Genomic DNA, 14,562 nt, shown 5'->3' with positions numbered 1-14,562 from the left:
TATAATATGAACATCAGATATTCAAACTGCAGCATTTATTTATTTATTTATTCATCTACAAACATGTATCTCACTTGTAGGTTGATCTCCATCACTTTCATAGTTTCCATATTGTTGATCTTTTAGATCATGATCTTGTTTCAAAGTCACTGAAACACCAGACTGCAGTGTTAGTTTCCAACTTTATATCCTTAGTTTTAATCTTTTTAATTAAATTGTTTAATATAATTTGAAGAGAAATCGTAATATCGGGCTGTAACATAGTTTAAAGCGAAATATAGGCTTTCATATTATTTATAGATCAACACATTTTCACAGTAAAACAATTATTCCTCAATTTCACAATCTTCTTCATAAAGTCATCATGAAAACCCTATAAAGGTTTATCAAAGACTGTTTTGTTGACTTCGTTGATTGGGTTATCTGTGCTCCCACGTGTCTTCCGTAGGCGGAACTATTCTGTCCAATCAGTGCGAGACATAAGGTTGTTGACAAGAAAACCTAAACGCTGATTGGTTACTTATGAAAACACTCTCTAGAGCCCGCCTCTTCCCGGAAGCTGACCGTCATCTGATGTTCTTTTTTTCCTGTGTTTAGTGTTAGCAGCGTCATTGTTAGCCAACAAAACAACGTCCTCCTTCTTCTCGTCTTTGTGGAGGAACCGGAGCTGCTCGTCGACCGACGCCGTCATGGACGAGACGAGTCCGCTGGTCTCTCCGCTGAGGGACTCCGGGGATTTCGGTTATTGCCCCACGGAGCCCACCAGCCCCCGGGGCGCGTTTGGAAGCACGCCGGGTTCTGTGGTGCGAATCCCGGCCGGCAGCCCGGGTTACAACCGGGAGAGACAGCCGCTTCTGGAGCGGGACCGGGGAAACTCGCCCCGGGAGCCGCACAGGAACGAATTCCCGGAAGATCCCGAGTTCCGAGAGATCATCCGGAAGGCCGAACGAGCCATCGAGGAGGGGATCTACCCGGAGAGGATCTACCAGGGCTCCAGCGGAAGCTACTTCGTTAAAGACTCCCAGGGGGTAAGACTACCGACCACCGACCACCGACTACCGACCACCGACTACCGACCACCGACTACCGACCACCGACCACCGACCACCGACCACCGACCACCGACCACCGACCACCGACTACCGACCACCGACCACCGACTACCGACTACCGACCACCGACCACCGACTACCGACCACCGACCACCGACCCCCGAACACCGACCACCGAACACCGACAACCGACCACCGACCCCCGACCCCCGACCACCGACCTCCGAACACCGACCCCGACCCCCGACCACCGACCACCGACTACCGACCTCCGAACACCGACCCCCGACCCCCGACCCCCGAACACCGACCTCCGAACACCGACCACCGACCTCCGACCACCGACCCCCGAACACCGACCCCCGACCCCCGAACACCGACTACCGACCACCGAACACCGACCTCCGACCACCGAACACCGAACACCGACCTCCGAACACCGACCACCGACCACCGACCCCCCACCGAACACCGACCACCGACCACCGACCCCCGAACACCGACCACCGACCACCGACCACCGACCCCCGAACACCGAACACCCGAACACCGACCTCCGACCACCGAACACCGACCCCGAACACCGAACACCGACCACCGAACACCGACCCCCGAACACCGACCCCCGAACACCGAACACCGAACACCGACCTCCGACCACCGAACACCGACCACCGACCACCGAACACCGACCACCGACAACCGACCACCGACCCCCGAACACCGAACACCGACCACCGAACACCGACCACCGAACACCGAACACCGACCACCGAACACCGACCCCGAACACCGAACACCGAACACCGAACACCGAACACCGACCCCCGAACACCGAACACAGACCTCCGACCCCCGACCACCGAACACCGACCCCCGAACACCGACCTCCGACCACCGAACACCGAACACCGAACACCGACCTCCGAACACCGACCACCGAACACCGACCACCGAACACCGACCCCGAACACCGACCACCGAACACCGAACACCGACCACCGAACACCGACCCCGACCACCGAACACCGACCACCGACCACCGAACACCGACCTCCGAACACCGAACACCGACCTCCGAACACCGAACACCGACCACCGAACACCGAACACCGACCACCGAACACCGACCCCCGAACACCGACCCCGACCACCGAACACCGACCTCCGACCACCGAACACCGACCTCCGAACACCGACCACCGACCTCCGACCCCCGAACACCGACCTTCAAACACCGACCCCCGAACACCGACCACCGACCTCCGACCCCCGAAGACCGAACACCGACCTCCGACCACCGAACACCGACCTCCGAACACCGACCACCGACCTCCGACCCCCGAACACCGACCTTCGAACACCGAACACCGACCTTCGAACACCGAACACCGACCTCCGAACACCGACCACCGACCCCGAACACCGAACCCCGACCACCGAACACCGACCCCCGACCACCGAACACCGACCTCCGACCCCCAAACACCGACCTTCGAACACCGAACACTGACCCCCGACCACCGAACACCGACCTTCGAACACCGACCACCGACCTCCGACCCCCGACCACCGAACACCGACCTCCGACCCCCGAACACCGACCTCCGACCCCCAAACACCGACCCCCGAACACCTCTACCCCCGAACACCTCTACCCCCGAACACCTCTACCCCTAACCCTAAGCGTAAAGTTTCATAAAATGGATGTGATGACAACTCAATTTCAGCCATTTTTTTTTTAACTCAAATCAACAGTATTGTCGTGTTTCTAACTCTAATCTGCTTTGATCAGTCATGTGAAAGCTGTGACTGACAGCTGTCCATCATCAGGTCGTGTGTAAGCGAATGTCCTGCTGATGTCAGCAACTCTCAGCTGATAAACTTGTTGTTTCAGAAAGAACAAACTGATGGAGCAGAAGACGCTGACACGTCGCACCAATGGATGCGATTGATCATCAATCAGGGAGTCAACAAACGGACAGTTACAGCGTTTCTTTAAACTCGTCTCCCCCGACAACGACTCCTGACTCAGATTAAACTTTGATTGGCATCAGTGGAAGCGAAGCAGCAACTCGACGCCGGCCGGCTGCACATAGTCACCGCCGTGATTAACAGTCATGTGCTGCTAGTGAGGAAATAATTCTCTTCTCTGGCCGACGTTCATGTTGTAATCGGTGTGTGTGTGTGTGTGTGTGTGTGTGTGTGTGTGTGTGTGTGTGTGTGTGTGTGTGTGCGCGTTCGTTCCACTGATGTTCTCAGGTTTTCTAAAGCAGACTGTGATCAACACATTCAAGGTGTTTTCACAGCTGAAAGTCTGAACCAGCGTTCCTGTTGTTACATCATACGTCGAGATTTGACCGAGTGAACTTTGGTTCCACGCAGACCTCCATGCTGTCGTCATGGCTACGTGCGCTGCGTCTTCCTGTTCTTGACGTTGATCGGTTCCGACGCACGGCAAAAAGTGAACGGAAAAAGTGAACAATGGTTGAGTTTGATCCGGACCGAGAACGCTTCTTTTGGTCCAGACTGGATCACGGTGTGCAAGCAGCCTGAGCAGTCTCATAAACAACAACCTCCTTTTCCTGCCGCTCTTTATTTCTTCCTCTCGTTCGTCCTCCCAGAAGATCATCGGCGTATTCAAACCTAAAAACGAGGAGCCGTACGGCCAGCTCAATCCAAAGTGGACCAAGTGGCTCCAGAAGCTGTGCTGTCCCTGCTGTTTTGGCCGCGACTGCCTGGTGCTGAACCAGGGCTACCTGTCAGAGGCCGGCGCCAGCCTGGTGGACCAGAAGCTGGAGCTCAACATCGTTCCCAGGACGAAGGTACGGACTCGTTACAGCAGCATCTTTATGTCGATGTTCGCTCTCTAAGCCGGCGTCCCTGCAGGTCGTGTATCTGGCGAGTGAAACCTTCAACTACAGCGCCATCGACAGGGTCAAGTCTCGAGGGAAACGGTTGGCTCTGGAGAAGGTGCCCAAAGTGGGTCAGCGCTTCCACCGGATCGGACTGCCGCCGAAGGTAACCTGATTACTTGTATACCAAATATGCACAATTCATCCAGAAAATATGAACTTGTGAAGTCTTGAAATTTAAATGGTTGAATGATGTTCATTCATAAGTTATTTCTTGGATGTCTTATGAATCGTTGTAAAAATGACTAATAGATTATGTAAACGTGTTATTTATTGTTAATTATTAACTTCTGTGAATACACGTGAACAACATAAATACACTGAGGTTCAAAGTTCACCAGGTTCATTTAGTAGGTTTCATTTTGTTTTCAGGATATTAATTCAATTAAATAATTTGCTGCTAAGCAACAAAAAGACCTCATAGCTTTGAGAGAACTGTTTTAGGAGGTAATTTTCCTTTAATTTAATACTCGGTGTAATAATCACTTCAGCATTATGATGTAATAAATGAAGCAGAAATCCACTCGGTGTGTTTGTCGGTTTGAATCCCACCAGGTCGGTTCCTTCCAGCTCTTCGTTGACGGATACAAAGACGCAGATTTCTGGCTGCGGCGGTTTGAAGCCGATCCTCTGCCTGAAAACACCAACCGGCAGCTGCAGCTGCAGTTTGAGCGGCTCGTGGTCCTCGATTACATCATCAGGAACACAGGTATCGTTTATTAATTTATCTTCTCTGGTCTCACCGCTCAATAAAGATTGATGCTGATTTGAATCTTTTTGTATTGCAGACCGAGGAAATGACAACTGGCTGCTGAAGTACGACTGTCCCATGGACCCTGATGGGACCAAGGTGAGGAGATCCTGACAGAGCTTCTCCACTCTGACATCAGGAAACATGCTGCGCTGATGCTGGTTCACACCTACCTCACAGCTGACTTACCACTTCTGTTTGCTCTTCATATGGTATCCAAAGTCCCTGGTTGATTATGAGTCATATCTCTGCAGGACACCGACTGGGTGGTGGTAAAGGATCCTATTATCAAGCTGGCCGCCATCGACAACGGCCTCGCCTTCCCCCTCAAACACCCCGACTCCTGGAGAGCCTGTAAGCACCGAATCAATCACCGTCCTTCACAAAGCGTTTCTTCAGCTCATCCACTGAAGCTGCTGCTACTCCTTTGTCATGTTTTAAAAATATGCCGTTTTTTAATGTGATTATTTCATGGTGATACGTATTAATATACTTATTGATACCTATTAAATCACGGTATAAGTAACGGCACTGCTCTTCATAAGTAATGTGTGTATTTCCAACCACAGACCCGTTCTACTGGGCGTGGCTGTCACAGGCCAAAGTTCCTTTCTCTCAGGAAATCAGAGAGCTGGTTCTGCCCAAACTGTCCGACCCGAACTTCATCAAAGACCTGGAGGAGGACCTCTACGAGCTGTTCAAGGCAAGCGGAGCCTCATGATTCAGCAGCACACGCCTGAACAATGATGAGGACAGGAACTCAAACATCCAGCATTGAAAGAATTGTTGGCGAGGAGGAAGATTTATTTCTGTCAGCATGATGTTTAACATGCAGCTCTGGTGTCTCACAGAAAGATCCCGGTTTCGACAGAGGACAGTTTCACAAACAAGTGGCGGTCATGAGGGGGCAGGTGAGTTCTCCTCTCCGGGTGGGACGGAGGATCTGACTCTTCTCCTTTCCAAGTTGAACATCAAATGTTTACTTGTTTTCTCCTCAGATCCTGAACCTGTGCCAAGCCCTGAAAGATGGTAAAACGCCCCTCCAGCTGGTCCAGATGCCGCCAGTCATCGTGGAAACGGCCAGAGCTCCTCAGAGAGCCAACAGCGAGTCGTACACGCAGAGCTTCCAGAGCAGAAGACCCTTCTTCACCTGGTGGTAGGACAAAGAGGAGGAGGAGGACCAGCAGGAAGCTGCAGCGAGGAACCGGTCTTCCCCCCTTTACCTCGCCTCTCCTCTCCTTCTGAATACTTTGGGAACACAGCGAGTTGGTGGGATGAAGCCAAAGAGGAGGAGTTTCACGACCATCTTCCTGGTTTGCTTCTGTGCCTTGTGTGGATGATTCTGTAGCTTCCTGAGAGACTCTTGGTGCACGTTGGCTCACACTCATTCACGCCAGTCACAAGCCTCATATGTTGTTTTTGGACAGGAGGTGTTGCATTCCACGTTTTGTTGTTGTTGTTGTTGTTGTTTTATTTCATACCTCTCTGCCTTTTAACATTCACATGCAGATTCCCTCCCACGCAGTGAACAGCCAGGTTGGTGAAGGCATCGGTGCCACCAGATGAGCATTTCATTTCTCAACCAATAGGAGAAGTGCTGGTTGTGGTTGAGTCCTGCAGATTCAGGAAGTGGTCAATCAGCTGGTCTCGACACTGAACACAAACCGTGTGAGCTGCTTTCACTCGCTGCTGCTCAGATCAGGATCTCATCGGGGGACGGTGGACAGCAGAGGGGCTTCTGGGTAAAGAAACCAACGCTCTGTTGAAAAGTAGGACTCACTTCTTCTCCCACCGACGTGTGAAGTCATCGGTGAAAAAGAGCCAACGACTCCATGTGGAGGTCGGCTGAAAGGTCGGTGGTTCCCCGTCCGCCACTTCCTGTCTCGGCCATGTTGATTTTTCTGGCTCGTGGGTGGAGTTAATTAATCAAAGAAGTAACTTCCTGCTCTACTGAACTCACATGAAATGTATTGTGACAATGCACTGTACAATTTGTATGTAATATTTAATGATAGATTATAATTAAAAGATATTCCATTAATACAGATGGCGTGTGTTTGTGATGATATTCCGTTAATGGTTGTCTGTTCAACTGCAGATATTAACCCAAGATTAATATGTTCATGTCTTTAAAGCTTCTATAATCCATATTAATAACTTCAGAGATTGTTTCATTGTTTTGGTTTTCTGTCCTGTGACTTTAATAATTTGATTAATGCTCTCATTGCACTCATTTTCCAGCAGCTGTATTCAGAAAAATGATATAAATATATTCAAATGAATCCACAGTTCACTTGTTGACACAGTTAGCGACTAGCTGCTGAACAATGAGGAGAATTTAACCGCTGAAGTTCCAGATGTTCCCTCGGAGACGGTGGAGACCAGAAACGGATAAAAGAATGAAAATATTAGATTTACATTTTCTAGATGCAAAACAGCAAATAAATCTTAATGTTGTTCCACATCTGCTGTAAACAAGCACCAACTCACATCAACAGGTTGTGTTATAGTTTTTATTGTTTCTGCTTCTTCAAAATCGCAAAAACTCGATAAATTCAGACTTTAAAAAGATGGATTGATGGTATCATTAATTATACATTTTAGCACTATATGTATGGTAAATATGCTTTTTAAACATGGAATACACTGTCCTGTTTATCAAGATAATTCACTACAAACTGTGTCCAACTAACTCTTTGACCTGCTATGGGTTTGAAACATGATACTCCCATTGCATCGTATGCTCCTGCAGACACATATCTGCATTTCTATGTAATAGTTGGTGGATTCATCTCCTGTCAGTTGACCAGAGTTCACATATAGAGAACACGTTAGCAGCTGCAGACAGTCGGGATACAACACGTGTCCCATGACGTGCGTTTCTTCCACTGCGTGTTATTCCAAACTCAGGTCGGTCTTTAATGCAGGAGGCGGTGAAGGTAGCGATCAGAGTCTCGGTCACTCTCCTGCCTGGCCACGCCCACCCTCCACGACGAGGGTTTAAAGGGATTTGGGTTCTCAGAGATTTCCTCCTCAGTTGGCAACAGAAGTTGTCCAGGACTTGGCACCAGGTCGGCTTCTTCCTCCACAGGACTGGGATCACACGAGCGCTCCTCAATCCTGCAGACAGAGCACTGATTCTGGTTTACAGGCTGTTCAATATGAAACACGGAGAGTTTACCATGTTCACATGCTGAGAACATACAACGTTCCCACTTGAGCCATCTTCAAGCATGTCAACATACCAACATCTGATCGTTCTCACTACACATGAAATAAATCTCAGACAGGGATCATCAAAAACTGGAACCTGATGAAAAGATGCCCGAAAGATCCCGACTGTCCTTCTCAGTCTAAACCGAAGCAGCTCACTGGACGAGCTGTCAGACTTAAAGTTCATTTAAAGTTAAAAACTAAAAAACATTTCTCTCCGGCTGCCTGTAGACTCGCAGCATTTCAGCCTTCTGTGGGACTTCATCACTTCTCCACCGAGTCCAACTTCATCTCAGTGAGGAATGTGGAGAGCAAAGCGTGACAATTGTGTGAGAGAGTGTGTGAGAGTGTGAGTGTGTGTTTGTGTGTGTGTGTGTGTGTGTGTGTGTGTGTGTGTGTGTGTGTGTGTGTGTGTGAGTGTGTGTTTGTGTGTGTGTGTGTGTGTGTGTGTGTGTGTGTGTGTGTGTGTGTGTGTGTGTGTGTGTGTTTGTGTGTGTGTGTGTGTGTGTGTGTGTGTGTGTGTGTGTGTGTGTGTGTGTGTGTGTGTGTGTGTGTGTGTGTGTGTGTGTGTAATTTCCACACGTTACTGTTGACAGAAGTCTTCATGAAGCTGAACTCTAAACTCTTCAGAACCTTTTTTCGAGGTGTTTGTGGACGTACCTGAGATATCCTGCTGCTTTGGGCCACCTGTGTTCTCGGTGTCCTTCCGCTCGGAGTCCTACTTTATTCCTTGCTCGGACTCTCAGCCCCACCAAGGCTTGCGCCAGTCCAGCTTCCACCTCCACTTCCTGCCCTTCCTCGCCCTCTTCCTCCGCTGCTCCTTCCAGGTGAGCATCCATCCCTCGCCACACCCGCTTCGCTCGATGTTCAGCGTTCCTGTCTCCAGCTGTTCTGAACAGCTGGTGCAGCTGATTCAGATTCACCCCTGAGAAAATGTTGGAGCAGCCAGACTTCCTGCTGCGTCGACCAGAAAACTTCCACTGCGTATGCGGACCGTCCTCAGCGGCGCTCGATGCCAGAGCCTCGGCCATGAGTTCCCAGGCTTTGATATAAGGATGGATACGGTGGAGCAGTTTGGACCTCTGAGACGGGATGAACGCTAAACTGAGACGGGAAGATAAGTGGTTAAAAGAAAAAAGAGCTCACAGAGACGTTCTGAATTATACACTGAATTAAAGATTAAAGTAGATATTGCTGACATACATTTGTTTAATCAAAAGGACAAACATTTCAATTATTCCAGTAACAAGACAAGGTCGAATGGCAAAGCGCTTTTAATTTGAAACAAAAGCTTTTAATTTGAAACTAACAGCGGAAGTCACAGCATTCGGACACCCAGCGGTGTAACTTCATCAGTCAGTCACGTGTTCTTCGACTGACTAAAAACAACAGACGCTAACAGACGCTTGCTGCTCCCAGGATGCATTTAGAACTGAAAAGTACAAGAATTTAGACTTTCTAAACAAAATCCACCAACAAATAAAAGAATGAACTTTTTATCTCTTCACTGAAGCTCGGTGTCTTGACAGAAAGACACGTCCAACCATGAAGAGGCTTATTTCTAAACTCAGTTAAGGTGTTGGTTCTGTAGGTTCTCCTACTCTCATCCTTTACAGAACCCTGCAGAACCTTTATGACTCGTGTCATTCCAGAAATCAGGTTTTTTTTAATTGATCAACATTGATAACATTGAGTATGCAGATTGCTGCCGTGTGATGTTCAAATCTTCATCTGAGTTCAAATTGACTTCCAGAACCATAAACCAAAGTTTTTATGTCCCATTTAAATCCCAACAGAACCAACTGTACATCATCATCCATTAACATCTGCAGACAGAATATCGTTCATTATAACAAGAAAAATAAGTCGACACCAAGAATGAACCGAACACCAGGAGACTGGAAGGAGATTTCTTACCTTAGTGTGACCGAGACTCTCCTCCAACATACAGCCGACAGACAGACAACCTGATTATTGAAGCCGCCTCCAGACTTCAACCTTCACACCCACTAATGCTCAGCCGACCCACTTCCGACCCGCCGGAGCCGCGGGGGATGTGAAGAGTAATCCATTAGTGACGTCAGAGCTCAGCTGATCCAAACAACAGCCAGCCAGAAGAGAAAAGTCAGAATACAGGAACCAACAGGGAGCGAGAATCCAAACGGACACAAAGACAACGACACGAGACACCAAAGCACAGAAGGACCCTTAAATGTTTTCTGTAAAATCCAAGAGCCAAACAGGTCCAGTTCAACTGTGAGCAACACTTTTCTCTTAATGTAGACATGTATAAACGGTATGAAATGGAAATTCTCAACATACATCCAGAAGTCAAGAGAAGAACAAATCAGAGCTTTGAGCTTTAAACCATGTACATATAATTCAGATTTATATTAGGAATTATATTTCATATTTGTAATTTCCAAATTTCAACAATTAACTGCTTTGAAAAGGTTCAAAGTTTTAATAAATTCGGTTTGGAGCTATGAGTTGTGGAGACTGTCAATCAGGAGAGTTTGATTGATGCAGGACAGCCTCAGTAGTCTTAAATCCTTCAGATTACGCAGCACCTAAAAAAGAAAAAAACTATTATCACAATTTCTTTTGAAAAGATTTATTTTGTTAATGAAAAACTTCAAACTTTAAGTCACAAATAAGCTCCAGTGATTATTTTCGGTGAATATTTCTGTGTACTTTACAGGTCATTTATCAAGTTGACCCAATTAAGTTTCCCTCTTGGCCCAAAATAATTCAAACCTTTGCTATAAAACAATAATTCAAACCTTTGCTATAAAACAATAATTCAAACCTTTGCTATAAAACATTCACCTGACTGGAACTGTGACGTCATTCACAAAAAAGTTAAATCAGATAAATTCACACGTCAGACGTCACCACAGCTTTTCCGTGTCCTCCTGCAGCACCTGAAGGCGTCCTCATTACGAGCCGACAGGTGTCAGGTGTCTCAGGTGTGTCAGGACAGCTTCTTATAGCGCGTGCGGCACCTGCTCAGACCTTTTCCTCTCACAGGCAGACATGCGCAGACTGGTTGGCCTGCTGAAGGCTCGACGGGCTGATGCTCCCTGGACAGCTGTTCAACAACGAGCCACTTACATCCAAGACAAACCACCAAGAGATAAAATAGGTCTTATGGTGAGTTAAAGGTCCACCAGGTTTTGTTTTCTTGTATATACGCCTGTAGAAGTTTTTTTTTTTTTTTTTTTTATTCAATCAGAGACTGAAATTGACCCATTTCAATCGTTTAAATTGTCCCTGACTTCTTTGCTGTGTCCTGCTGTCCTGCAGGAGTCGGTGTTGGTTCTGACCAGGATGACTGCGGCCATCCTCGGACCTGCTGGTTGGATCTTTTCCCAGCTGGACTGCTATAAATCCCATGACTGAAAACTTGTTCCATCATGTCCCTGTTATTAAATGTGCCTTCTGAACCATCAACCTTCGGCTTGTTCTGTTATTCGTCAGAATAATAAACTTGGGCTTCTCAGTACTTTGTTATTGTCTTTTTTAAACGGGTGCAGTTCAGTCTGGACACCAGTAGGTGTCGCATGCTGTTGGCGGAAGTGAAACCTCTCACGTTGCTGACAACAAGGCGACAGACACAAGATCCACGAAGAAGAAATCCAGGTCGTGGCTGGGAGCTCTTCGTTTCTCACCAGATTACTGGAGACAGTTGAAGTGTGTTTGGAGGCAGCATGAAGCCGCAGCCGAACCCGACCAGAACCCGTTCGTACGGAACCAAAGGAGCCGCAGACGAGGCTGCGCGGTGCCTCCAGGAGGAGCTGGTCGCGGCGGTGCACGGAGCCTTCGGAGTGGCGCTGGAGATGGTTGTTGGAGAGGTGAAGCAGATCGTTAGTCTGGCGGCGAAAGACATGTACGAAGAGCTGCAGAGAGAAAACCTGTCACTCAAACACAGGCTGCACAGGGCGGAAGCTCTGCGGGACTCTGATCTCCTGAAGGGGGAAGAGGGAGGGAGGGGGGGAGCAGACAGTCCCCCTGCTGATCTCCTCTCCAACTTCACAAACGACCCCCCCCCCCAGGACTGCAGTCACATGACCTCTGACCCCGCACTGGGCAGCAGTCTTCCTGCAGGACCTCCTGCTGAGCAACACGAGAACCACGTGAACAGAGACCAGGAGCAGAGAAGTCACGTGAACATTCAGTGTGTCAATGATGCAATGAAAGAACAAAGTAATGGATGTCCTGAAGGTGAGATGATCTTTTATATTTATAAATGTATTTATAGTTGAAGTTTGCAGAGAGCCAAACAGCTGCACCGTTTTCACACATTTTGTAGACACAAGTTGGAAGTTGTCCAACAGGATTCCTGCAGGAACATTAGAACCTTTTTACAGCCGTTTTCAGATTTGTGGATGTTTATATTTATGAAACTCATCAAAAACATTTTCAAAATAAAATCAACACCATGTTGCATGAAACTAAAATGCTTGTAAAATACAGTGTTTTAATCATCATTCATTTTATTTTGAACGTTTCCTATGTTCCCTCGTTTTCTACAGACGTCGTTACTTTAAAGTGACTTAATATCGTCTATTAGTATCATGTTGCTGCATTTTAAACTTCGGTAGGTTTCAGTTTTTCAGTTCTCTGAGTGGTTTCTTCAAACTCAGGAAATATTCCTAAGAATTGACACGTCCCAATATGAAGTCTCCTCTAACTGTTTTTAAATATTATGAACTAAATGTGTCCCTGAAGAGACTTCACACATGGTGAAGATAGAAAGCACGAAGCCACCATGTCGAGGTTCGCCACCACGTCTCCACATCGACAGCATGTCTACGTCGGAGCAGGTGACCGTGAAGAAGGAGAACCCGGACGAGGAGAACCCGGACGAGGAGAACCCGGACGAGGAGAGCGACGGGTCGTCCTGCAGTTTGGACCTGATTAAAATGGAGGATTTCAGCCTGCAGTGTCTGTCGGCCGCTCAGTCCCAAATGTTGGAGGACTGGAAGCCTGAAGTCCCGGATCAGGTGTCCGGTCTGGATCCGGGTAAGAGGAAGACAGGGTCCTTCTATAGCAACAGGGGGAGAGGGGTGGCGGGGTGGGGTGTCTTTGGGACACCATGTAAATACTGTATTGTCTTCTGGCTGCTTTAAACTGACCACCAACAGATCCTCCATCTCTCTCCTCAGAGTTCCCAAACATCTTCCAGCTGTCAGAACCGGCTCCGGTACCAGAAGCAGCATCCCAGGTGGGAGTCCAGGTTTCTGGCGTCCAGGTTTCTGGCGTCCAGGTCCGGGCCAGCCGTAACCTGAGCCACTCCGTCACCGACCACAGCGTCTCCACGTTTTACGCCTGTAAGAGCTGCGGTCAGACCTTCCACCTGCCCAGCCTGCTGCGCCGCCACCACGCTCAGTGCCAGAAGAAGCTGCAGCAGCCCGCCAGCACCAAGAAGGCCCGGCTGCAGCTGTACCCGCCGGGCTGCAGCCCCTTCCGCTGCCACGAGTGCAACCGAGAGTTCAACCGCATGGAGAACCTGAAGACTCACCTGCGCATCCACACGGGCGAGAGGCCCTTCGTCTGCTCCGTCTGCTCCAAGTGTTTCCGTCACTCCGGAGCTTTAACGCGACACTTCCGCATCCACACCGGAGAGAAACCGTACGTCTGCACACAGTGTGGGAAGTCTTTCAGGAACTGCGGCGGGCTGAAGTTCCACCAACGGGCTCACAGCAAGCAGCTCCACAAGTGTTGACTCCTTCCTAACCGCTGCAGGACTTTGTATGCAAAGATTGTTTTATGCAATATTCACTATTATTCAAATGAAATGTTTTTATGTAAAACAAACAGGCCCAACGCTGGTGAAAGACAGAAACTGTGAAGATGAGTGAAGCACACAGACAACCATCAGAACCATCGTTTCTGAGGTTCCTCCATGACGGAGTCGTTCTCCGTAGACGAGTCCTCATCATGGAGTCTCTTTGGTCTGGACCATCTCAGCTTCTCCTCTCGGACCACATCCTCCTCCTCCTACGCCTCCTCCTCTTCCTCTGTAACGACGTGCTGCGTGACGTCACCATCGAGCTTCACGCTCAATGTGACAGTTGACGATGAAACTCGACGTGTTTCAGTGTGACTCCGAGTGTCATCATCCTCTTTGTGTTTCTGACTCCATCCTGTTGGTGAAATGATTTGTGTGCTTCACTTATCAACATGTGTGTTATGTTGACTCTGAACAATAATGTGATTTGGTAAATAAAGAGTGGACATTGCTGAGAAAGTGGACAAAGTGTTAACAGCATGTGGTCCTGAGGGAACAGAGGAAGGTCACTGACAGAACAACCTCATTAACATGACTCAAACACGGACATCCGCTCACTACTGCACTCTGGTGGTCACACAGGACACTGGCTTCACTTTTAAATGCATAAATTTAATTGATAACAAAATGTCACAAATGTCATTTATTTTAACTAAAGATTGCACAACAACCCATCTGAAGCAAAATCGGTGTGTGTGAAAGAAAGAAGGAAGGAAGGGAGGGAGGGAGGGAGGAAGGAAGGGAGGGAGGGAGGGAGGAAGGAAAGAAGGACGGACAGAAGGAAGGAAGGAAAGGGGACGGAAGGAAAGAACGATGGACGGAAGGGAGGGAGGGAGG

The 14,562-nt window shown here is 48.5% G+C and overlaps 3 protein-coding genes across 4 annotated transcripts; 2 read left to right on the top strand and 1 right to left on the bottom strand.

Annotated features, from left to right (window-relative positions):
* The first annotated feature begins 569 nt into the window (after nucleotides 1-569).
* On the top strand, nucleotides 570-6,763 carry pi4k2a (phosphatidylinositol 4-kinase type 2 alpha). Its single transcript, XM_069720543.1, has 9 exons — nucleotides 570-1,028; nucleotides 3,677-3,877; nucleotides 3,942-4,073; nucleotides 4,523-4,676; nucleotides 4,756-4,817; nucleotides 4,973-5,072; nucleotides 5,288-5,421; nucleotides 5,570-5,629; nucleotides 5,717-6,763. Exons 1-9 carry the CDS (start codon nucleotides 690-692, stop codon nucleotides 5,876-5,878), a joined length of 1,344 nt encoding a protein of 447 aa, XP_069576644.1. The 5' UTR covers nucleotides 570-689; the 3' UTR covers nucleotides 5,879-6,763.
* A 472-nt stretch (nucleotides 6,764-7,235) lies between these two features.
* Nucleotides 7,236-10,309, bottom strand: avpi1 (arginine vasopressin induced 1). 2 transcript variants are annotated; one of them, XM_069720540.1, is made up of 3 exons: nucleotides 9,849-10,309; nucleotides 8,592-9,035; nucleotides 7,236-7,838 (listed from the first exon to the last, which is right to left on the bottom strand). In XM_069720540.1, exons 2-3 carry the CDS (start codon nucleotides 8,960-8,962, stop codon nucleotides 7,637-7,639), a joined length of 573 nt encoding a protein of 190 aa, XP_069576641.1. In that variant the 5' UTR covers nucleotides 8,963-9,035; nucleotides 9,849-10,309; the 3' UTR covers nucleotides 7,236-7,636. The 2 variants fall into 2 exon arrangements, with proteins under 2 accessions (XP_069576641.1, XP_069576642.1); XM_069720541.1 differs by lacking the exon at nucleotides 9,849-10,309 and having other exon boundaries at nucleotides 8,592-9,332.
* A 1,222-nt stretch (nucleotides 10,310-11,531) lies between these two features.
* LOC138633987 (zinc finger protein 79-like) lies at nucleotides 11,532-14,311 on the top strand. Its single transcript, XM_069720550.1, has 3 exons — nucleotides 11,532-12,155; nucleotides 12,663-12,956; nucleotides 13,100-14,311. Exons 1-3 carry the CDS (start codon nucleotides 11,642-11,644, stop codon nucleotides 13,657-13,659), a joined length of 1,368 nt encoding a protein of 455 aa, XP_069576651.1. The 5' UTR covers nucleotides 11,532-11,641; the 3' UTR covers nucleotides 13,660-14,311.
* The last annotated feature ends 251 nt before the right edge of the window (nucleotides 14,312-14,562 follow it).

This window comes from Brachyistius frenatus, unplaced genomic scaffold, assembly GCF_029030835.1.
Source record: "Brachyistius frenatus isolate BFR_SWC_R1_liver_20210118 unplaced genomic scaffold, ASM2903083v1 Contig_243, whole genome shotgun sequence".
NCBI classification, from domain to species: Eukaryota; Metazoa; Chordata; class Actinopteri; family Embiotocidae; genus Brachyistius; species Brachyistius frenatus.
The sequence above is the reverse complement of the archived record's forward strand: the minus strand, read 5'-3'. Positions and strand labels throughout refer to the sequence as shown.